At 43.8% G+C, this 23,093-nt stretch overlaps 1 protein-coding gene across 1 annotated transcript in view; it reads right to left on the minus strand.

Annotated features, from left to right (window-relative positions):
• Pde11a (phosphodiesterase 11A) overlaps positions 1–23,093 on the minus strand; it is a 365,214-nt gene that overhangs the window by 61,174 nt on the left and 280,947 nt on the right. The window contains exons 13-15 of the mRNA XM_040745629.1: positions 13,381–13,490; positions 3,917–4,007; positions 535–635 (exon numbers count right to left, since the gene is read on the minus strand). Of these exons, the coding sequence (XP_040601563.1) occupies positions 535–635; positions 3,917–4,007; positions 13,381–13,490 (302 nt within the window). The remainder of the gene's footprint in view (positions 1–534; positions 636–3,916; positions 4,008–13,380; positions 13,491–23,093) is intronic.

The raw sequence follows: 23,093 nt of genomic DNA on the forward strand, positions 1-23,093 counted from the left end.
AAAAGAAGAAAGAAATATTCCTGAGTATTGTGGAAGCAAAGAGTAGAAACTGACAGTGAAGCCTCAGTAAGCCTTTATGTCAGGAAAGCTAGAAAAGGCCAGAAATCTTTGGTGACCACTGACAGTACAATTTTGGTAAAAATGGGGGCAGACTCTGCTGTTCAAAGTATGGACTGGGGAGAGGGACAAGGAACACAGGCTGAAGTTTCTAGTCACCCTCCCATCCATGAATATTGTTCATCATCACCATCAACACCTTTACAAAAATAGGGTAACACCTGGAAACAGCTGTTGGAGGTAGTGTATGAAATAACATGACCAGAGAGGGTACATCAATCATAAGAAAGGCCTCAAACTTGTCACTATAGCCCCAGATCTTGCAGTGTATACACCATCTTAATGAGCTTCATTTAGACAAGGGAAGCCCTGAGAGCAATGCTGGAATGATATGCCACATTCAGTATGGACCCAGAAACTAATTAAAGACGAAATGTTAGTACCCATTTGTTAAACAGACTAAGTTCCAATACCTACTCAAAGTACAGTGTGAGGTCTGTGGCTAGTATGGACTGCTTCAGAAGCTGCATGAGGTCACTGTATTCCTTGGAGGACAAATTAGCAAAGATGTTGTGACCCTGTAATAAGAAGGTGGAAAGTCACAAAACACACGAATAAACTACGTGTTTTTCCTGTATTTTTTAAAAAGACCAGAACATGAACACAATTTAAAGTTTAGTAAAAGTTTTCATTTTGTATAGGTTCATTTTTATTTCTATTTGTGTGTGCTGTGTGTGGATGTGTGGACCCTTGTAAGTGTATTCAGGTGCCCACTGGGACTAAAGAGGGATCGGATCCTCTCAAGCTGAAGATACAGGTGGTTGTGGGGTACCTGACTCCAGTCGAACGCGTCATAAAAATTTTACAAATACAAATAGACATCCTGGCAAATAGCAAAGCCAGAAAGTGAACTGCTTCATGGGAGGTCCACCAGGGAGCACTTCATTATGTTTTTAGCATGGGCGGAAAGTCTGAAAATGTGTGAACTTGTGCTCTTATAGATACAGAAGTACATAGTGAAGAAGTGGACTAAATGCTTGGGAATCTTTCTGATCCCAAGAAAATAAATAATCTAATAATCTAATAAAGATTTAGTTGGCATTCTAGAGACACTTGCTATGGTGACAAGTGACTTCGAGGAAGAGCAAAGGTCATTAGACTATTGTGTCTCAATGGGGGAGATTTAGACAATGGAAGCTTTGGGAGCAAATAGAGACATTTTGGGACACTACTAACTGACTGGGACACTACTAACCTTTAATACCTTTAATGGGAGAGGTCAGAGATGTAGTTAAGCAACCTTCAGTGCACAGGGAATGCCACTCAAAGATCTCTCTGCCTGCTGAAGTGAGGAACTCTGCCTTGATAATGTGTGTGCTGGATTAAATGTCCAGCACTGGAATTTAGCTGCTGCACAGCTAAGATGAAGTCATTGTCTGGGCGCAGCGGGACTCTAATGATGACGTCTACCAAACAGAGGCTGCAATACAACTTTACCTCCATGCTACCGGAGAGTGTCCTCACTTGGCAGTTTGTTGTTAGTAAGGTGGGAAACCCTACAGCAATGTGACCATCATTTACTTCACATACTCCCCAAGTCAGGACTTCTTTGGTCTGCTTGACTTAGCATGAAAAATAAACTCATAAACATGTGGCCTGGGAACTGGATCAATTTGAACCTAGTACTGAGAGCCAGAAGATGGTAGGGAAGGAAAGGGGCCAACGACTTCTCAAGAACAAACTATTCTCCATGAGAGGTAAATTAATTTACCCAGGGAACCAGAGTATCAATTAGCAATTTCATTTTAATTATGTGCCAGGTGATAATCTGCTTTGCTGAGCTGATTTATCACATTGGGTGAACCCTCCCCTCCTGACTATAGGACGTTGGCTCCACCTGGGACCAGGTCCAATATTAATAGTAATTTTCAAGTACACTCTTCTAGACCTTTAAGTCAGCAGTGCAGAGGACAAAGAATTCAAGGAAAGCTGGACCATGATTTTGCCCAGGGTGTTTTCCTTCAGTTTGGCCTGAGCATCACCTCATGGGGGCAGTAGCAAGCAAGTATTCTGGAACCCAGGGGAAAAAGAAGTTTATAGCTTTTGGCAAAATGGATTCAGTAACATGTCCAGCATCACCCAGTGGAAGCAAGGCAGCCTTGGGAGCAAGTCTGAATAGAACCTTGCATTCAGACAAGAGAAGTCACTCGCACCTGAGGGTGCTGGTTATTCTGTGACATGCCTTTTACTGCTTTAAAGGACGGCAAATAGTAGGACGGCAAATAGTACTGTTCTTGTGGAATAGGAATCCAGCCAAATCAGCTTTAAGTTACAAAAGTTAGTTTGTATCAGTATATTATTGAATATGCAAACTGACCTTGAACAGCAACTCAAGGTTTAAACCTTAGATGAAATGAGTCTCTCACAAATGCTATGAGGGACTAGGTTTAGAGAGCCAGAGAATATGGTGTGGGTGGGAAATCCAGGTGTGGAGTAAGAAAGGCCTGAGGTAAACTTTTTCAAGCCCTCTAATCTCTGTACATCTGTGTAAATTGGAAAGTGGGACAGGGGTGACATCTGTCTTCCGGGTGGCAGAATGGAGTGGACATGGAGCCTGGGGTTCCCTGCCAGCTTCCATTTTCACGGGTCATTATCACTCAGAAGAAACTGGAGTGGAGGCTGACCAATGTGTCATGTTTAGAAGACCCAACCTGAGGGAGCTGGGCTGTTTATGATCCTCATGATGACAAGGGTGGTCTTGAAGGGCTCATCACATTTGGTAGCGAAGACAAGCTAAACAAAGGCATCGGCTATCCTTGCCTCCTCCGAGGCTCTCGGCTAACATGTGGTTTTCATATTCCAGAACCATAGACGACAGGAAGTTGGCTCCACCAGTTCCTGGGGCCCTTACTTAGGAGCTTTACCCCTAAATAAAAACACAGCACCTCTGGCAGGCTGCCCTGCCCTAGCCCACATTCAGGCTCTGGAGTGGCGGGTTTCTGTTATGAGGTTGAAAGGCTTTGGTGATATTACAAAAGACATGCTTTCTCAAGACACTCTAGAGAAAAAAAAGTCCATATTTAATGATGCCATTCCAGCAAAGCAGGGCCTTAATGACGATAATAACAATAATTAATGGCATAGCCAGAGAGCTGACAAATAACAGGGGACCGATGATCCCTTCCTGGCCACAAAAAAGTCTGTATGCCTTCAGAAAATTAAACAGATTCTTCCTGGCAAGTTAAAAACTCAGCTGCTGCAGGCAGAGCCAGTCAGTGGTTTCTGTCTTTCTCTGCAGAAAGAGACAAGTCAACACTCCAGTGCCTCTGGGTCCCACGCTGCCGCAGGAAGCAAAATAAGGCACATGACTCCTAGTCCCGGTCGTGGTGTTAGTAGCCATCACTCACCTTCAAATGCAGTCCTACCAAAACATTCAGTTCTTTCATCATTTTGTTATAGGTGTCTCAATTTCACTATCAAAGCGTGACTCTTACTGTTTCTACCATCTCTTTCCATGGCATTGGGTTGCACAAAATTGGGCAAGTTGGGCCACTCTGTCATAAACCATGCCCCTTGGTAGCCTGCATCCTTCAAGGGAGACAAGATGATGCCCTGGCAATAAGCAACCTCCACCTGGTACTCTGTAAGTGATTCTGCAAAACCTCCAGCAGAACCGGGTGAGCCAGCTCTGGACAGCCTGGAACGAGGTCTTCAGCATGTGACGGGTTCACAGAGGGCGCCAGGGTCTGAGCTAACTTAAACATGGCCTCCTATGTCTCTGGATTCACACATGTAAAAGCACAGAGTGAGGATCACTTAGCTGACCTTCTGTTGAGGGGAGATGTGGAGTAGCTCGTACCTCACTCTGAAGGATCATCACTGCATGGTTAAAATGGTGATGCTCCAAGGTCGCTGATGTCCCATAGAGCTGGGCCAGTGCAGAGTCACTCCTGAAAGAGAACAGAAGGCTGAGTAGGCAGGACCCTTCACCTTAACCATTGTCCACACCAGCTCTGTGGACTGCACTGCCTTTGGTGGTAGACTATGAGCAAATGCATTCTAGGTAATTTCTGCGGAGTTTGTCCATCTCTTAAACTATTCAAAACATTCTACAGGTTAAGATGGATGCTGTGGATGATAAATGGTTAACAAGGCACAGTCCTTGTCTTTAAGCCATTTGCAGACTGATGAGGGATGAGATGTGATTCTGAGCAAAAGTAAAACAGGTAGCTAACATTACAGATGCCAAGTGCTGTGTGTGTGTGTGTGTGTGCGTGCGCGCGCACGTGTGCTATAACTTTTGCATCTATGATCCATGTAAGCTTCATGAACTAAGACTTAGACATCTAAGCATGCACAGAAACTCTTGTCTTCAGATGTGCCTGACTCTCCACTGGAAAAGACATCTACTCTACATACACTGAACAACCTTCTGTTAGAGTCTCCTCACCCACAAGGTCCACTACCATTATCTTAGTGTAGAAGACCAGAGAATTCCATAGACCTGAAGTCACTGCTCTTCCTTCAGTAAGTAGCCTGGGGCAATTACTTGGCTTTCAGGCTCAGTTTCTTTGTCTCTTAAATCATGCCAGTACTATATGCCTCATCTGTTGTTTATGGGGCTACAATAAAATGCTTGAAAGTGCCTGTCATAGTGCCAGATAGTGAGTAGATAGCAGTCTATATTAATTATTAATAGATAATTAAAACACACATGGGCATTTCCATTTTAAATGAACACTGTGTTCGCTGATAGCTGAGGGGATTCCTTTGAGTTATCTGTAAATTTCACTTATGTAGAACCCATCCCTCACCAATGCCAGTTCAGTAAAGTATTTACTTTTAGAGCGTTTCAGCAGTTCACCTCCAACTGTTTCTTTGGAACTGGAGCCAAGAGAAACCCAGGGAATCAAAGAGATACCTAGGAGTCGGTTGAGGATCCACCCGGGCCCAGTGTTCTCTGCTGGTTTACTGCATGGAGCTCCAGGGTATTAAAAGGACAGTTTGGCTTTAACTCACAAATGACGGAGATTGACATCTTGTAGCTGATCCTGCCAGTGAGAGAATAAAAGGCTGCCCCTATACACAAGAAGGATTTCCATCCCAACACTAGAGGTGTAAGACAACCTGAGGTTGCCATCAGTTTCAGGGGTACAGAGGACCTGTGATCCTTGGAGAGACTCAGAGCTACTGCATCTTGGGGTAGCAGCAAGGTTAGAATGAAGGAGGGAACTAGATTTTAGTCTGGTGTGTGTTATTTTCTTAAGTCTTGCTTAAGTTTACTGCATCATCTAATAAGTAGACAGAATTCAGGCTAATCTTACTGATGGGTTAACATTTAAGGTCAGTTGTCATTTGTTATTACATAGAATGCATTTCCATGACAAATGCACACAACATGACTTTGACTTGGATGTTGAGCTTCTGTGTGCTTGGCATGGAGTAGGTGCTTAAAAATTACTTGCTTATGGTGCTATGTGGAGAGCTTATGCCTAAACTAGGGAGCTGATTGTAATATAAATGTCAGCATATTTTATAATATTTATATATTATGTATAATTTTATACATATATTTATACTTTATATGTATTTAAAATGTTGCCATATATTTTAAAATACATGTATAATATATTTTATAATGATTAAATTACTACTAATAATAGCCACCATCAGTAAGTGCCTACCACACACTAAGAATCACACTAACTGACTTCATGCATTGATAGTATTTTACCACATAAGAGGTAAGCCAGCTAGATGTTCACAAGTCACTTAGTGTTTTCTTTGTTCAGGATGGATAAGGGATATTTCCTTCCTTGGGCAGAGAACACTGTAGGAGGCACTATGATGCTTGCTCTGGGTCTTACTATTAGATTCTCTATTTGTTCCTTTCTATAATTCCATCTTACACTTAATAAATACGGAGTAGAGGCACAGAAAATATGTAAATTTTGAAATTGAACCATACTAATGTGGTTTCAGTGCAGGAAGACACTGGGACTCATTCATCCATTTACATAAGTGTGCACATATACCTAGCATGAATACACATACCTATCATTAATGTAGCCAACAAACACTGATGACTATTATTTTGTCAGGCCCCTGACATGTGAAATATAGATGTGTAATTCATGAATCCTACCTTCAGGAAGCCCACACTCTCCGAGATTTCTGTAGAATGCTTTCTCTGACCAGTCCTGTACTAAAATACTCAGCTTCTTGTAGGTAAGGAACCATCTTAGCATCAGAGAATGGAGCTGGCACTAACTTCAGGAAAGTCATTGAACCCCTGATTTGTACTATTATAGATGCTTCCTACCAGTATTTTTAAGACTCTCAAACCTCACAGTGCCTTCCTTCTTGGCCAAGGCTCACCAGGAATTTTGTCTGCCATGTTCTTACATACTCACACACTGTGGATGTTCTAGGAACACTGAGAACAAAAGCCAGTTTAAACAAAACAGAAAATAAATATAGTGGCAGAAGATAAACCATATGTCAGGATAAACTTTGTCAATAAACATTCTATAGACTATTACTAACTTGAAATGCCCAAAGACCTGACAAGCCGAAGTAAAGAGTGTTCCAATGTCAAATAACTCAGAGAAATGCTGGCTTTAAAAGTTCAAGCTACTTATTGTATGGGATTCCCTAGTAGCACTGATATGTAAACACATGTCCTGTGGTTCTACAGAGAGGGGCATGATATGCAGCCTTATATACTCTTAACTGACCATAAAATCGGTTCTAAAGAGCTCACGTCTTTCATGTAAAATACCCACTTTTTAAATGAAAAAAAAAAACCTTCCATCAGTCATATGAGAAGATTGACTTTAACGCTGTCTCTCATTTTGATTATCTATGGTAAATATATCCATCATATGGGTGACTTTGGGCGGAAATATGATCATATATACTTATATGTGCATGTATGTGTATACAGGGTGTATGGGAAGAGGGGGAGACGAAGCATGGTAATTCACAAATATGAGTATCCTGATGTACATCATTGCTTGGATCAACCCAAATACTAAATAAAGTCTTTGATTTTTAGACTCACACTACACAGAGCAGAAATGTATTGAAATAAGGGAGAATTCTGTTTCTACAGACATCATCGCTTCGTGTAGACACCCAAAGTCAGTGCACACCAAAGCACGCCTTCCTCACATCCTGGATGTGCATATTCTTTGAGGAAAAGAGCTAATGGCAGTGTGCAGCAGTGGCTTCGAGGAAACTTTTCAAAAGGCAAACTATGAAAGGTAATTAGGAAGCTGGGAATTGCTGGGAGGTGGTAAGGAATGGGATTAGGCTGTCAGGGCAGATTAATGTGCCCCAGTATTTCACTTCTGGGACCTGGCCGAAAGCGACAAGATGGGTTTTCATTCCCAAGAAATGAGTGTAAGAGATTATGCTAGAAATGAATAGAAGGAATCTCCTAGGAGAATATACTACAAAGCTGTGCCGTACTGATATTTAATCATCGGGGGCAGCTGTAATAGAGAGGGGGATGAGCGGGCAATGCTGTCCCTGGAGAAAAGAGAGAAGAGCAATTTCAGAGCACTGTGTGCTACTGGTGGCCTCGCTACCTATTGATCATTCACTGCACACTCTCCAATACTTAAAAATTAGGGATAAAATATGAAAATGCAAAGGTCCACTTATCAGAAAGGCTAAGAGTATAAATCAAATTGTGCTCCAAAGTCACATTTTTTATCGTAGAGGTATTTTGCATTTTATATAGTAATTTGTCCCTTGCTAAAAGTCTCCTGGTTTTTTTTTATATAGCCTATATGACCAAAAGGTAGCCTATGCTTTGCCACATAATAGTTGTAGTGTGTAAGTTCTGTTGCCAAGTCATCCGATTAGATGGGTTAGACCATGCAAAGATTAAGCAAAGGGTTTGTCTGCTGCACTCCCTATTTCTCCCAGAATGCTTAGCACAGGGCCTTGAGCACAGAAAACACTTCACTGTTGAAGAATAAAGAGGAGCAAAGTTTACAGGTTTCTTCTTAGGGATTCTAAACAATGGTACCCTCACTGGGTAAACCTTATTCTAATCACTAAACTGGTGTGTTAAAAGTCTCTCTGACATTCATTGTCAAATGGAATCTTAACTGATGTCGAGCTGGCAACAAGGGGTGTGATTCCAAGTGTGACTTCAGTGTGTAGTAGCAGGGCTCATGGGCAACTAGGAAGGGAAACTGAGTGCAAGATGACTTGGTTTGAGCCAACCCTCTGTACCATCTTAGGGCATGGAGAGTTGACAGTGGGGCTGGAAGATACAAAGAAGACTTATTACTAACCTAACAGCTGTGAAAGCTTCTCAGCCCTGGACAACTGACCTGAGATTTAGGGGCTTTCATTTCCATTTTTGCAAGATTAAGACATTGAAGGATATGACTGTTCAGCTCAGATCTACAAGCTCTACATTTTGAGTTGTTGCTTGTTAGGGTGTATTTTAGTTTTCTAAACCTCATCTGGCAAGATGGCCAACACACTGAAAGTTCAAAGTCAATAGTCCGAGACAGATGTCACACAGTCAAGGATAATGTTGGTTCAGTAGTTAAAGAATGGTCTTGGAATCAGAGATTCTAGGTCCAATTGCTATTTGCACTACATTTGGGGGAGATGAATTTAGACAAGCTGTGAAATGGAGACAAAACTATCTACAGAAGATAAGGCAAGGGCTTGGCAGAGTGCAAGGACAAACGATCATTTTCCTTGTCTCGGGGGCTGCTATTTGCAAGAGACAAGAATGAAGAACAATGAGCTTCATCAGGAAAAGTCTTGATTAAACGACACAGGACCGCTCACTGGGTCATGAGAATGGCTGAGTGCCCAAGTAGGGAACATAATGGGGAGAGACTGGCTCGAAGTCTAATTTTTTTTTCACTTTCATAGTCTCCTTTTGACTTCTCTCTGACCGCTATCTTCCTCCCCCACTCCTTCTGTAGACCGGCCTTCTTGTTTCTCTTATCCACTTGGTATGTAGTCATCATAGCTTCTCCTGACAACAGTCCCGTGCCTACCAGAGAGCTCAGCTCTCTCCGGCTGACTGACGTAATGTCATGGGCACACACGGCAATATCTTATTGGCCCAGCTTCGATTAGGGTGGGCTCTCGGTCTAATCTGCTGAGCGGCCGATGTTGAGACGAGCTTCTCTATTCGCAGTGTGATGTGCAGTCTGGCTGGGGAGGGCCAGTGGTATTCTGGTGTACCATTCCACTGTACGTGTCACTCTTCAAAAGAACACACAGGGAGTTCACTCCTGGTGTACAGACAATTCTAACCAGTTAGGTCTTCTGTTTGCATCATTGGTCATACGGTAGGGGGCTGGGAAGAGGGCCCCAGGGGGAAATACACTGACAGCGTACAATGGCATGGTCCAGGGGAATCTTGAAAACATAAGGCCATTTAAACAAACTTTAAATAAGGAACTGTCAAAAGGAGCACTTATATGGTTTACACATTAATAGGTTTCAAGCTTTCACTGCAGCATCAAACCTATACATTTTAAGGCTATGTTTCATCATCTGCATTTGTAAAAGGCTACATTTAATTTAAAAAAATCAAGCAACTCTGTTGACAAGGTATACTAAAATACGATCCACCCAGTCACCATTCATTCACTCAGCAAACATTTCCTGTGTGTTTATTATGTTGCAGGCACTGCTGGGGTGCAGTCTTAAAGGAGAAGCAGGGATACACCTGAAAGTCAGCAATTACAATGGAGGCAGGTGGATGCGTTTGAAAAGACATCGTCAGGGCATTGTGAATGCTTGAGACAGCAACACGGGAGCGTGTATGTGGGTAGAACTGTGGCAGTGATGAGCTCAGAGGGGAAAGGCGGAAGGGCATTTTCTGGAATGGGAAATAGCACGACAGATACCAGAAAGAGGCGAGCTAGCAGGGTCTCGCGGAGGGCAAGTCTCTTCTGTGTGGGATGAATGGACGGGCATGTCAGTGCTAGGCCGCAGAAATGAGCCAGAGTCTGATGTAAAGGAGCCTTATGGGGCTAAATGAAGGAATGTGAATATCTAAAATTCACAGGAGGCCTGAGGATGAAGAGGAGAGTGACATACACACTTTTGTGCATGAGGAAGGATTTTCCCAATCAGGCAGGAGGAGAGCTGGGCTTGTGGGTGCAGCATCAGGAGAGCCACAAGGAAGTAGAAGTTGATTCAGGAATGCAAAGGAGGGGTTGGCACATGCCTTTAATGCCATCTCGGGAGGCAGAGATAGGTGGATCTCTGTGGGTTCGAGACCAGCCTACTTCCAGGACAGCCTCCAAAGCCACGGAGAAATCTTGTCTCAAAAAAACCAAACCAAACAAACAAACAAACAAACAAAAAAAGGGAGGGTTTGGCTTTGCTGAGACGACACTGAGGCTGCTGAGTAACTTGTATGTTCATGGGGATAGAGACAGAGAAAAAGGCACACGGATAAAGGGGGAGACCTAGAATGAGAAGAGTCTGGGACTTCAAGTAGGAGACACACCCAACAGTTGTAGGAGTATCTGGAGATAAGCGATTGTGACTTACCGCCCTGGGAAATGCAGCTAGGGTTCAGGAGTGGATGGCTGGAGGCTCGGGACAGACAGTCAAGAGAGCAGGAGAGGAATGGGGGATACAAGGAAACAGGCCTTGAGGCAAACTGAGGAGGAAGACTATCTAGGTAGATAAACATCTCTTGTGAGAAAAAATGAAGAGAAGTTTAGGAAGGAGGAAGTAAGAGCATACAGCCCATGGAAAGCAGGTTCAAGAACGGAAGGCATGAACAACAGCTTTGGAAATGGGGTCACCGAGCACAGCTTTTCTGGTGAGATGGGGTGGGAAAGCCCCGGGCAAAGGCAGGGGTCAGAGGAAGCAAAGACTTCCAACACAGACACTTTTCCAAGAAGCTTGCCTAGGAAGGAAGGGAGAAAGGAAGGGAGGAAGGGAGGAAGGAAGGGAGGAAGGGAGGAAGGAAGGAAAAAGAACAGTCGCTAAAAAGTCAAGTGGAATTATTCATGTTAATTAGATGCAGAGAGAGCACCCACAGTTAGGGAGAGGAAGGAGATTGATGGAGAAGGGTCCTGGAGGAGAGAGGCAAGAGAGATCCAGAGCAGAGGCGGAGGGATTGTCCTCAGACATGGGAAAGACAGCGTTTTCATTGAGATAGGAGGGAAAGAGGGAAGGATGGGGAGGGACAGATAAGTGTGTAGGTGGCAGGGGAGGAAATTGAGAGTGTTCTCGATTGATGGCCTCAATTTTCTCAGGGAAGTAGGAGGCAAGGTGATCCGTAGAGTGGTGTGGGGAGGCAGTGGAGCCTGGGAGAAGAGAACGCTAGTGGCACATAACCTCTAAGAGCGATGCAGGCTGGGCTGCTGGAGCATGGGGAAAGACTGACGTCACCCAGAATAACCTCTAAGAGCGATGCAGGCTGGGCTCTGGAGCATGGGGAAAGACTGACGTCACCCAGAATAACCTCTAAGAGCGATGCAGGCTGGGCTGCTGGAGCATGGGGAAAGACTGATGTGGAATCCAGAATAACCTCTAAGAGCGATGCAGGCTGGGCTGCTGGAGCATGGGGAAAGACTGATGTGGAATCCAGAATAACCTCTAAGAGCGATGCAGGCTGGGCTCTGGAGCATGGGGAAAGACTGACGTCACCCAGAATAACCTCTAAGAGCGATGCAGGCTGGGCTGCTGGAGCATGGGGAAAGACTGATGTGGAATCCAGAATAACCTCTAAGAGTGATGCAGGCTGGGCTGCTGGAGCATGGGGAAAGACTGACGTCACCCAGAATAACCTCTAAGAGCGATGCAGGCTGGGCTGCTGGAGCATGGGGAAAGACTGATGTGGAATCCAGAATAACCTCTAAGAGTGATGCAGGCTGGGCTGCTGGAACATGGGGAAAGACTGACGTCACCTAGAATAACCTCTAAGAGTGATGCAGGCTGGGCTGCTGGAGCATGGGGAAAGACTGACGTCACCCAGAATAACCTCTAAGAGCGATGCAGGCTGGGCTGCTGGAGCATGGGGAAAGACTGATGTGGAATCCAGAATAACCTCTAAGAGCGATGCAGGCTGGGCTCTGGAGCATGGGGAAAGACTGACGTCATCCAGAATAACCTCTAAGAGTGATGCAGGCTGGGCTGCTGGAGTAGGGGGAAAGACTGACATCATCCAGAGCATACAGCTGAGTTGAGAGGATGCCTGTCTGTTGTGTCTCAAGCTTGCACAACTGTGATATTTTCTCCCATGGCTTTGACAAGTCTAGGCAGGGTAGCGAGAGACTGAATTGTTAGACTTAACCAAGGCTGCGTTTTCTGCAGGCCTGGGGTGTCACCGAAGCTTAAGAGGGTCAAGGAACCGTTGGATACTGGGTATTGAGGGGAGACGCTTGAAGTGGTGAGCTAGAGGATGAAGATGGAGAGAAGGACACGCGATCCAAACAGTTTGCTAGACCAGATCAAGATGTGAAGAGTTCTGGCTTACTCAGGCGGTGTTCAGAGGATGAAAAGGGTGACAAGCCACCGGTTGACACACAGTTGGAGCAGAGGTCTACCTGAGAACTTTGAACTCTGTCCCACCTCTCTATAGAAGCCGTTCTTCCTGTTCCTTCTCCATCCAAAGCATTTCTCCAGGGCCCCCGCCTGCCTTCTTAGCAGATAGCAGATAGCCCAAAGAACATTAAGACTTGACCTCATTGCAAGAGTCCTGACACCTGGAATTTAACACGTGTAAGTTCCATGACCCTGGCCACAAATGTGAGCCACCAAGCAGTGGTTTTCTTGACCAGTATAACTTACTTGGGAACAGACTGGTCTATCCATGTGACTTACGTGCAGGGTTAATGGTTGCTTACCCATCACACATGTTTCTGTGGTTCCTTTGTCTGTTTTCCATCTTTCCATGGGAATAGGGATGGGAAGAGCAAAACACTCTTTGCTTCATTAATCTTCCTGAGCCTGTGTTTATTCTAATCACCTCAAACCCAGATCTGAGAATAGCAGGTCTGGGCAGCTTGTCATGCCATGGAGGCAAATAGGCAGAGAGGAAAGGAATAGGACTTTGAAAACCTGAGCTGTGCTTTCTGACTGAGGTCAGCAGAGATAGACCAAATCAACAAGCATGACATGAAGGGCAAATTTGCAATTAAAAGAAGAATAGGGAATTATAAAGATGGATGGGCCCCGTGACACGCATGCCCAAGCCTCCGTGGCCTTGGCCTCTGATGCCAGAAATTAATGCTTTACTCTTTAGCCCTCGTCACCTTTGGCTCCGAGTAGAAAGGCAAACGCATTAAAAATCACAACAATTAGAACACTTACTTAGCTTGGAAGGCGTTGTTGGTTCCCCTGTGGTCGAGGTCATGACACAGGCATCCCACAATCACCGCTAAAATTTCCACCTCCGTCAGAATCTCTTGAAACCCAGCAGTCTGGGAAGAAGGGGACAATGGCAAGTCAGTGCCAGGGGCAGGGGCTCTGGGGAACTCAGTCAGCTGAGCCTCAGTCGGCTGGTTTCATGCCCACACCATTTAAGGAAATGATTAACTGTCACCCTCTTAGATGACAATGCGTTGAGTGGTCAGTTGCTCAGCCTAAGGTCCTCACAGTGAGGGACTCACTTGCTGTCACAGAGTTCAGTCTGCTTCATTCCCTTCTATAGAGAGGAGGTTGTGTTCTCCACACCGACAGTTTGGGAAAGGCCCAGAGTGAAGTGTGTCTCGCCGTTGCACACAATAGGATAAGCATTGCATTTGGAAGTGGGGGGGGGGAATGAGGGGACCTTCAAAACTGAAAAGCTCTAGCCCCTAACTGCTACTCAAATGAGAAACAGCAAACACAATAAAACCTTCCTTTATAGTAAACGGAGGAGCAGAGAAGTACTCAAATTGCTGCATGATGAAGTTCTAGAAATATCTTACAAATCCCTCAATCCATATTGAGTTGGCAGATTAAAATGCACACAGGTGAATCCTAGAAACGGGTTTGGCAGAGGAGTAGACAACCAGGACTGAGAATCAAGGGAAGGATATGTGATTTTGAGGGCTTTGTTTCTGATCCCAGTAGCTGTGTGAAGTACATGGCTGGGTGTAATTCCTCCCGGAGGCAGTTGGATATCATTATGGGCACAGAACGCACCAGTTGCAGCTGGCCCTTTCATTAGTTTGGAGGAGGAAATGCGCCTTTGGGAGAAAGATCTGTACGTCCTCTACCATCCGAGGCCTTACCGCCCCCTCCCCCTTACAGTGTGAGTCTCTGGTTCCACTACTTATTAAATTCTTTATCAGAGGGTAGGAGGAGGGGAGTCGGCTTGAAATTACTTTCTAGGTATGTTTCTCCTCCACAAATCTCAGATCACGTGCTAATACCTGTAAGACTCTTTTAGGGCAATGAAAACCTTGGTTTTTTTTTAATTAGTTGTGGTTTTAATACAAAAATAACTAAAACTGACTTGGAAACACATGTGACATCACTTACATAACAAGTAGGAATGTTAATAAATTGTCTAGGGCTATGAAGTAGTCCTTGCCTATGTTTCACCTTAAAACTTGCTGGATACGAGTTTTTGTTTATTTTATTACCTGTAATAGTTTTCTTAAACCATACTAAGAAACATAAAGCCAGAGCTCTTATTGTTCATATTCTAAAGGCAACCAAATTCATTGTTTAACTAAATTGGTGACATTTTTACCGTATTGCTAAACACTATCTATACATTTTGGCACTTGTTATTCATCAAATACTTACACAGTCTTTCCTATGTCACTATAAAGTCCCCTAAGAGTTTTCAACTGCTTAACCTACTTAACATTTTTTCTAGTCTTATGAGGCAATAGCTACGATTATCCTGTTACGAATGGGGAAATTGAGTCACAGAGAAGCTCCATCCTGTTCCAAAGGTCCCACAGCTAATGCAGGGCAGAGGAGAGCACATTCCCACACCCCTTCTCAAGTGTGCCTTGAAACATTGATGGCATAGTGTCAGATGAGAGGTGACCGTCGCAACACGTCCCCTCCATTCCCAAGGTAACCATGATCACCTTATAAATTCTGCCCAGCTGACGAATACACAATGCTATATTCTTAAATACTTTCATTTCCTGAAGTTCAGATTTCTTTGAAATAGCGACGCCTTTCCATATCCTACATGGCTTTATTAAATGTCTATTAAGCAGTTGTGAAGAGAGTCAAGCATCTCACACGTCTTATGTGTCTCTTATGTCCTGGAGGTAGCTAGGTCTGCCTTGTCCCCTGTCAGGGCTTCTGCTTTCCTCTCCTGGGGATGATCTCTATGTCTTGCATCCTATGCCTTTCCTCGATTTCTGCCCTCATTTTGCAGGACCACATCTGTCAGTCTTCATGAGAAAGCATGTCCATTTTTGGGGAGTCACTTGTTCTAAGGCTCTTGCGTGACTGGGACTGGTATGGGGACATTTTTCTATTTTCACACTAAAACTGTTAGTTTGCCTAACAATTATGGGAGCAAATAATTTCTCTCAGAATTCTTAAAGACTGACTACCTTATTGTCTTGTTTGCAAAGTTGATTTTGGGAAGAATATGCTATTCTTATTCCTAACATTTTGTGGGTTAGGTTTGCCTCTGAGACTCCTTTTCATTCATGGTGCTTAGTGATGTCACAAAGACACGATTAGTTCAGTGTTTTCTTCTTGTTGGGTTTACATTGCAAATCTATGTCTCCAGCACAGCATTCCTCAAATCTTTTTGTTGTTTTTCTGCAGTATATTTTTATTACATTTATTTGTTTACCTAATGTTTACATTGTGCATATGTATGGGTGTGCCATGGAGTGAACATGGCGGTCACTTTCAGTTTGTTCCCTTGTGGGAACAGTGGACTGAACTAAGTTTGCAGGCTTCGCTACAGGTGCCCTTCCTTGCTGAGCCAGCTCACTGGCCCTTCAATATTTTTTCCTGTCCTATCTGAGTGGAACTCCAATAGGCTGAGTACCAATTCTATTTTTTTTAAAGATCTCTTCTCTTCCGTTTCCTGTATAGACTTTTCCTTCTTTCATTCATTCATTCATTCATTCATTCATTCATTCTTTCTTTCTTTCTTTCTTCCTTCCTTCCTTCCTTTCTTCCTTTCTTTCTATGAGTTTTAAATTTATAAGCATTTTCTGCTCCTTTTATAATCACATCTGTTCTTTTTCCACAGACATATTAGCTCTTTTCCTACCATCCTGAAGAAATTAATAACATTCCTGACATTTTCTTCTACTGCTTTGAGTCGCCTGTGTCCTCTGAGCCCTTTCTTTTTTCTTTGTGCTCTCTCAAATGTCTTTCGATGATTATTCACACGTAGACATGAAGGGATCTGAAGCTCATGCTGCACCAGGGTGGGTGTGAGGTGCCTGCAGGTTGCCAGACGTTACCATAGGGCGACCGAGTGTCTGCCTGGTCTTTTGCTAGAGATCCCCAAATACTAGATCTAAGCTCATGTCTCTGGACTCTCCAGTCTGTTGCCTAGAACGACATTGTAAACACTGGGACAAAAAGGAGCTGTGGCTTTCCGTCCTGGAGGCCAGAGGCTTTCACAAGACCTCTACTCTGCTTATCCTGTTCTCTTGCTGGGATCCTCAAGGATGCTCTTATTTTCCCTCCAGCAAATACTCTGGCTCCTGAGCAAGTTGGGGTAAGAGCAGATCTTCAACTATATAGGGGGGATAGGGACTTGGGGACTCATCATTTCATTGTCGTCCCAATGTACCTATCTTGTGACCTCCGAAGTGTCTGCTTCCCAAGCTTCAGCAGGTCTTGGAACTGTTCACATGTATGCCCCTTCTCCCTCTACCTCTGCCCCGAAGGCAGAGGGCTGGACCTCGTTCTCTACTGCTGGGTTATAAACTATCATTCTCCCACTATTTTCCACCTTTGTCACTGAGTTTTTATACATTAACCTTTTCCTTTCCCCTTCCCTTGAAATTCCACAGCTGGCTCTACAATTGTTTATTTCACGAATACTTTTGAGAATTTAATGAGATACATGAACTCCTCTTTCTATAAAATCTTATGATTTCATATGACTCCAAGGCTATGCAGTTCATCTCTGGACCCTCAGAATAAAGAATCCTTGAAGCTCGACGCAGACATGGCCGCACCAGGCATATTTACCTCTTCTGGCTCTGGTACCTGAATTACTGAAGCAGCACCTAGCTCTTGACTGTGATTTAAAGCTGCCTGGTAAATGGTTTCTGAGAATCATCAGGCCTGAAAAGTGTCCACCTGCCACTAAGTTTCTATTTGCTCCTCCCCACTCATCCATCTTCCTTCAGCGCCATCCATCCAGACCTACATTTACCCATCTCAAGCAGAAAAAGTCAGCTGCCTGCTGAAGATAATATACTTTCAAAAAGAAAACAGAGAGGCAGGGGAAGTATGTCTTGATGTATTTATTTCTTGACTCTAGCTTATTATTCTATTTTCAAATAAAATTATGTCCCTCTTCAATAATTATGAGTTTTCTTGACCTTTGTGTTAATAAATCCTCTCACTTGCATTCTCTCATGGTGTATATCAGAAACACGAGCAAAAAATATGTCTAAGTAAAGAGACAGTCAGGTGTATATATCTAACCCTCAAGCCACCGGTCAAGCAAAGCCGTGTTATTGCCCTTTGACCTGGCCTCCAGTGGCAGGCATTCAAGGGCTGACATGTTTTCTGGGATAATTCTTCCCCTACCTCCTACAGAAGACTTTGAAATACCCAAATCAGTAAGCTTCCTCCTCAGGTTCTGCTCGGCTACCAGTGAGTTTCTGTCAGTAGCCAACAAAAGACTCTAAGGCAGTTAGGACATGTCTTCTTTGTGAAGCTGAGTCTGCATAGCAGTGATGCACGACTGTCCCAGACAAAGAAAGTGACTATTGTGGCAGTTGAATTCAAACGGTTGCGAAACACAACAGCCGCAGCATCAGCCCTAGGTAGTGCTGTGGAGGAGTGTTTCATTTAATGGCTGTTACTAGGTACTTGCTGTGTATCAAGCAGCTGGTATGTTTGAGAAAACAGGCTTGGGAAAAACTAACAATGATTAACACTGTCATAGTGCTCAGTGTCTGCCAAGCACGCTTCTAAATATGTCAGCTTCACGAACCCTTACGAGAACCCTCTAGGTAGATGCTGTTCTAATCTTCCTATATAGTAGATGTGACAGATGACAGGTCTGAAATAGCAGAGGTGGGATTAGAACCCAGGCAGCCTGGCTCATGAACTCCCTCTATCCATGAGAGTACGGGGACAGATGTGCAGGTTTTAAGTGCTGTGGACAGGGAGTAGGGCTTCACAGCTAGCACTGCAAAGCCATTTGACACTTTCAGTCTAAACTGGCCTCTGGTGCACCAGATCAACCTGATAGCATGCAGCATTTTGCAAATGAGGCTCGATAACTGGGTAGTGGTGGCACACGCCTTTAATACCAGCACTTGGGAGGCAGAGACAGGCGGAGCTCTGTGAGTTCAAGACCACCCTGGTCTATAAATCGAGTTCCAGGACAGCCAGGGCTGTTATACAGAGAAACCCTGTCTCAGAAAACAAAACAAAACAAACAAACAAAAAAGAAAAGGAAACAAAGATCTGACAGCAAATTTGATACAGCCGCCCACTTTTATAAAATGTGTAACACATGCACAGGAGAAAGCCTACTAGATATCATTAGGAGGTCAGTAGTCAAATTAAAAAAAAACTTTACTTCATGTGAAAAAATCCACAAAGAACATTTATCTATTAAAGTTTATATACCTTGTATATTTTCAGTTTTTTTTAAGGAAAAGAAATTTTTATTTGTAATTTCAAAGGTTTGGGATATGATCATTTTTTAAAGTTTTAATGGAAAATAATATTGAAATGGCTTGTATTGAATTTAAAAATGCAGATGTTTTTGTAACCAAACTATTTCAGGTTTGAATTAAATAGTGACATCCTGAAAAGTGTCCATTCACTTAGCAAATTTAGTAAGCATTTGCAGAGTCCAGGCCAAAGGAAGAGTGTAGTAGAGATCATGTCATAATCTTTGCCCTCCCACACTGCACGTACAGTCCAGTTATGCTGAGACCCTGGCCACTGAGCGCCTGGCTCTATGGAGACCCTGCATGGTGGAATGGCACAGTGGCAGAAATGACTGGCCATCCTTGCTTTGCTTTTGGAGACAGCACAGCATGCCTTGCAAATCTTGTCATATTTGCAACCTGGAAGATGCCCAGTCATGTAGAGTCATCAATCCCGGTTAGGGGGTCTCAGTTTGGCACTTTCTCTTTCTTCTTTCATAGACAAGAAAAGCAGGGTCCCACCCAGATCAGTTCAAGGGGTCCAGGAAGTTCTGCCCGACATACTCCTGCTCCATGGCAAGAGCCTTCATACATTGTTACATTTACTATAGCTCAAGCAACTTCCAAGGTTTCCTTGTGAATACCCTAGATACAGTGCTCATGTCTTCTAAAGAAATGTCCCAAGTTGCACAGCTGATATTGGCCCAGATCTGCTAGGGCACCTCTAATGTGAGGAATCTGTCTGTAAGAGAGACCTGCCAACAGGAACCCACGGCTCTGCAGCAAGAACACCTTTTAGTGATACCTCCACGCTTCACATATCAGTGATGGGTGGAGCGGGGTGGTGAAAGATGGTTAAGGATCATGTTTGAGTTCTGCCTCCATTTACTGCAAGGTCTACATGCTACTGGCTCAGCTTCTAGTGTTGACTGCTTGTGTCTTGCTTGCTTGCTTGCGGTGGTGAGCTCTCAGTACAGGCCCTACGGGCAAGCTGATAAGTGTCAAACTATTCGATATGCTCTAGTCAGTGATCTTAAGCAGAGGAGTTTCTCAAGCTTTGCCATAGCAGCTGCTGGCTCTTGATAACTCAGCAGGGTTTCTGAGTGAGCTTAATGACTGGTGGCCACTGCTGGCTCTCTGTCTAAGCAAGAGGTCCTTTTTTGACAGTCAGGGATTGTGTGGAATGGAGACACCCAACAGCGGAAGAGCAGTTGCCACCCATAGTCCTCAGAGGAAGGGAAGTGGCCAAGCTATCTCATCCACGGTCAGTGGCCAGACACCTTTGGTGTTGACAGTGATGACTGGTGAGCTGAAAAGGAGGCATATCAGCCTGTCTTGAGACCAGGATGCTTCCACAGCGTTAGGGGACCGCCACCAGCACTGACATGCCACCCTCTCCATTACCATAGCACAGGGCACACTGCCGTTCTACACCAGTTGTCCTCGTTGTCAGAGGGACTGGGATAGCTTTGATCACATTAGCTTTTCTGTCTTCTGAAGATGAACCTGGCCAAGTAATTACTTGGCATTAATAAAACATTGATTTAGGCACACAGTGACTCTCCCTGCCAAACTCAGTCCTGGTGGACTTTGGTCTATCCCCCCAATGACTTTCTTCTATACCTGGGGATTTCAGAGCATACTTAGTATCAGATCCTAAAACCCCAAGGCATGTTTGGAGCAAAGGGTGATTGTTGCCTTGAAATAATGCTGCAAATGCTTACCCAGGCAAGTCTCAGAAAGGAGAAGCACCAAAAACCATGGATGTGTCTTGTAAAATCCTCGAGCTGAGTAGATGTTAGATGCATAAATGAAAACAATTTTAGATTGATTTTATCGATTATATTTCATTTTTTCCTGCTTCTGAGACTTAATGTTTAACTTATCACTATAATATAAAATATTTTAGAACTATAAAAACAAAGACAGAAGACTATAATGAATGCTATATACTCATTACCTAACTTCAGTGGAATCTATGTTTTGTCGTCTTTCGCCATCTGTACATTCAATTACCTTGTCTGGCCTGTTTGCAAGAATAAGTCAACACAAATTTCTGCCATCTGCAACATTTTTTTAAAGACAGGGTTTTGTTATGTATCTTGAACTCACAGCAATCCTCCTGCCTCAGCCTCCCCAAATGCTGGAATCACATATGTGGGCTGACGTGCTCTTTCATTCACTGGAGGTCCTGATGTGGTCATATCAAAACCAATTCCGCATATTTCTTCTTTCACATTTTGATAAAACATGAAAAAAGAGGAACAGCATGGTACAAGGAAAATCCCTAGGTACTACAACGGGACTTAGGAATCATGCACCAATTAAAAGAGAAGACACTCAAGGAAACTGAGGCTTCTGTTTCCATTCAGATACAGAATAAACAGCCGTCTTTTTCACATCTGCTGCATGCGTTTTACCAAGGAGCAAAGAGAAAGAACTTCTGGGTTTCCAAAGCCTTAGCTTTTAACACTAAGACTGTGTGTTTGTAGATTTGGGGGGACAGGTTCAGAAATACAGGTTATGTTTTGTTTATGATAAATTACAAGGGAGCATACTATAATATCACAGGTTTGTGAGCACAGACAGAGATTGCTTGGTGCATATTAATTGTGTAGAAAGCTGGGTCTCTTAGAGCTCCCGAGAGACCCAGTTGATGGATTTCAACAATGTGGGGACTCTTCAAAGCCTACCCCAAATTTTATTTTCCATCAGTGAATCAGGATTAAATATGAGACCCATGAAAATTTAAAAGTTTTTAAAGCCCCTAACTTAACACCCTTAGGTGCCAGGTTTCAGTCCCGAGAAAGTGCCACTAGGATGTCAAACAGTGCGGAAAATGGAAGCTGTGATAAATGACTGTGGCTCGGCTGCTGGGTCTCTCTGACCTGAAGGATTTGACTGGCGTCATAAAACACAAAGCGACAGATTAAGCAGTTTACCAACACCATAAAAACCGCAAGAATAAACTCACTTAAATAAAAAAAAACAAGTATTGTAACTAGACATTAGCAGCCCCCAAATGCATGCATTTCCTTACAAGCCCATGTCCACCAGCAAGGGCTTACAGTTTGGTGCTAATGCCAGACACGATTATGTCCATACCCTTTTACAATTTACATGTCCTAAGGAAAATACCCAGTGTGGGCTGATGGTGCGGGAGAATTTATTTTCACTGGAGGGGGAATGACTCATAACTCATGAATGGCAGTGCTTAAAGTGAGTTATGGAGGTGACTCTCCTGTGGGAGGAAATGGATTGGACGATCCTTCTGCCCCGTTGTATGTTCGGCACTAGCACACCAGGTTCTTAATTATGTGTGGCCTTGCCTTTTTTTCTTTTTCAAAATAGATGCGAATAAGGAGAACGTTAGCTAGAAGCATAGAGTGCCTAATTGGGGCTCTGGGATGCAGATGGAGAGAATAAAAACAAAAGCCTTTTCACATGACGAAAGAGCAAGGACTCTTAAATGCAGCATCCGAACCGCTGAATCCAACTGGTCAGTCCCACTGGCAGTTTATAGTGCCACAGCTGATGCTCTGTAGAAACATTAAGCACCACTCCTCCCTTAAATACAAAATTTGCCACACGTCTACTTCACATCTCCATGAAGATTTAAGTTTTTTTTAACACGCAAATATCATCATGCTCATATAGCAATAGCTATACAACGTGTAGCGATTATGTTAAGGTAAGTGTAACTATTTATACTGAGGAAGTGGGGCTAAGGGAGGTGCTACTTGGAGATCTCAAGCATGGTTGCCGTTTACTTGAGCATAGCTGGTCACAGAACAGAGCACCAAGAACTCATTGTGTCCTCCAGTGCCACAGTCGGCAAAGGCATTTGATTCTGTCTCGAGGAGGGTTCTGGCTACTGAAATGTTTTATTTAACATCTGGATGGTCCTGTCCTTCCCAAGGGGGAAGCAAGGAGTTCTAATTGTGCTCTCGAGATTCCTTTTGGAAGAAATTTTTTGCTTCAAAGGTCAAGGACGTATCTGACAATGGCAGTCAGGGGATGACAGGAGACCCTCCGGCTTGAGAACGGGACCGATTTCCCCCTAAATGTCCCTTCGGCTCTCCAGTTTGAATTATCAATAAAATGGCATGGCTATCTCCCCCAAAACAACTCAAAGATGGACTGAAGCACACCACCTCCACACTGAAGATTTAAGATTTCCCGGTAAATGTCAGGTGTCAACGCATGTGCTGTGACATTCGGTTATTATTAGTGTTTAACTGCGGCTCCCCACCAGTG

The sequence above is a fragment of the Mesocricetus auratus genome, unplaced genomic scaffold, assembly GCF_017639785.1.
Source record: "Mesocricetus auratus isolate SY011 unplaced genomic scaffold, BCM_Maur_2.0 Super-Scaffold_100004, whole genome shotgun sequence".
Lineage (NCBI taxonomy): Eukaryota > Metazoa > Chordata > Mammalia > Rodentia > Cricetidae > Mesocricetus > Mesocricetus auratus.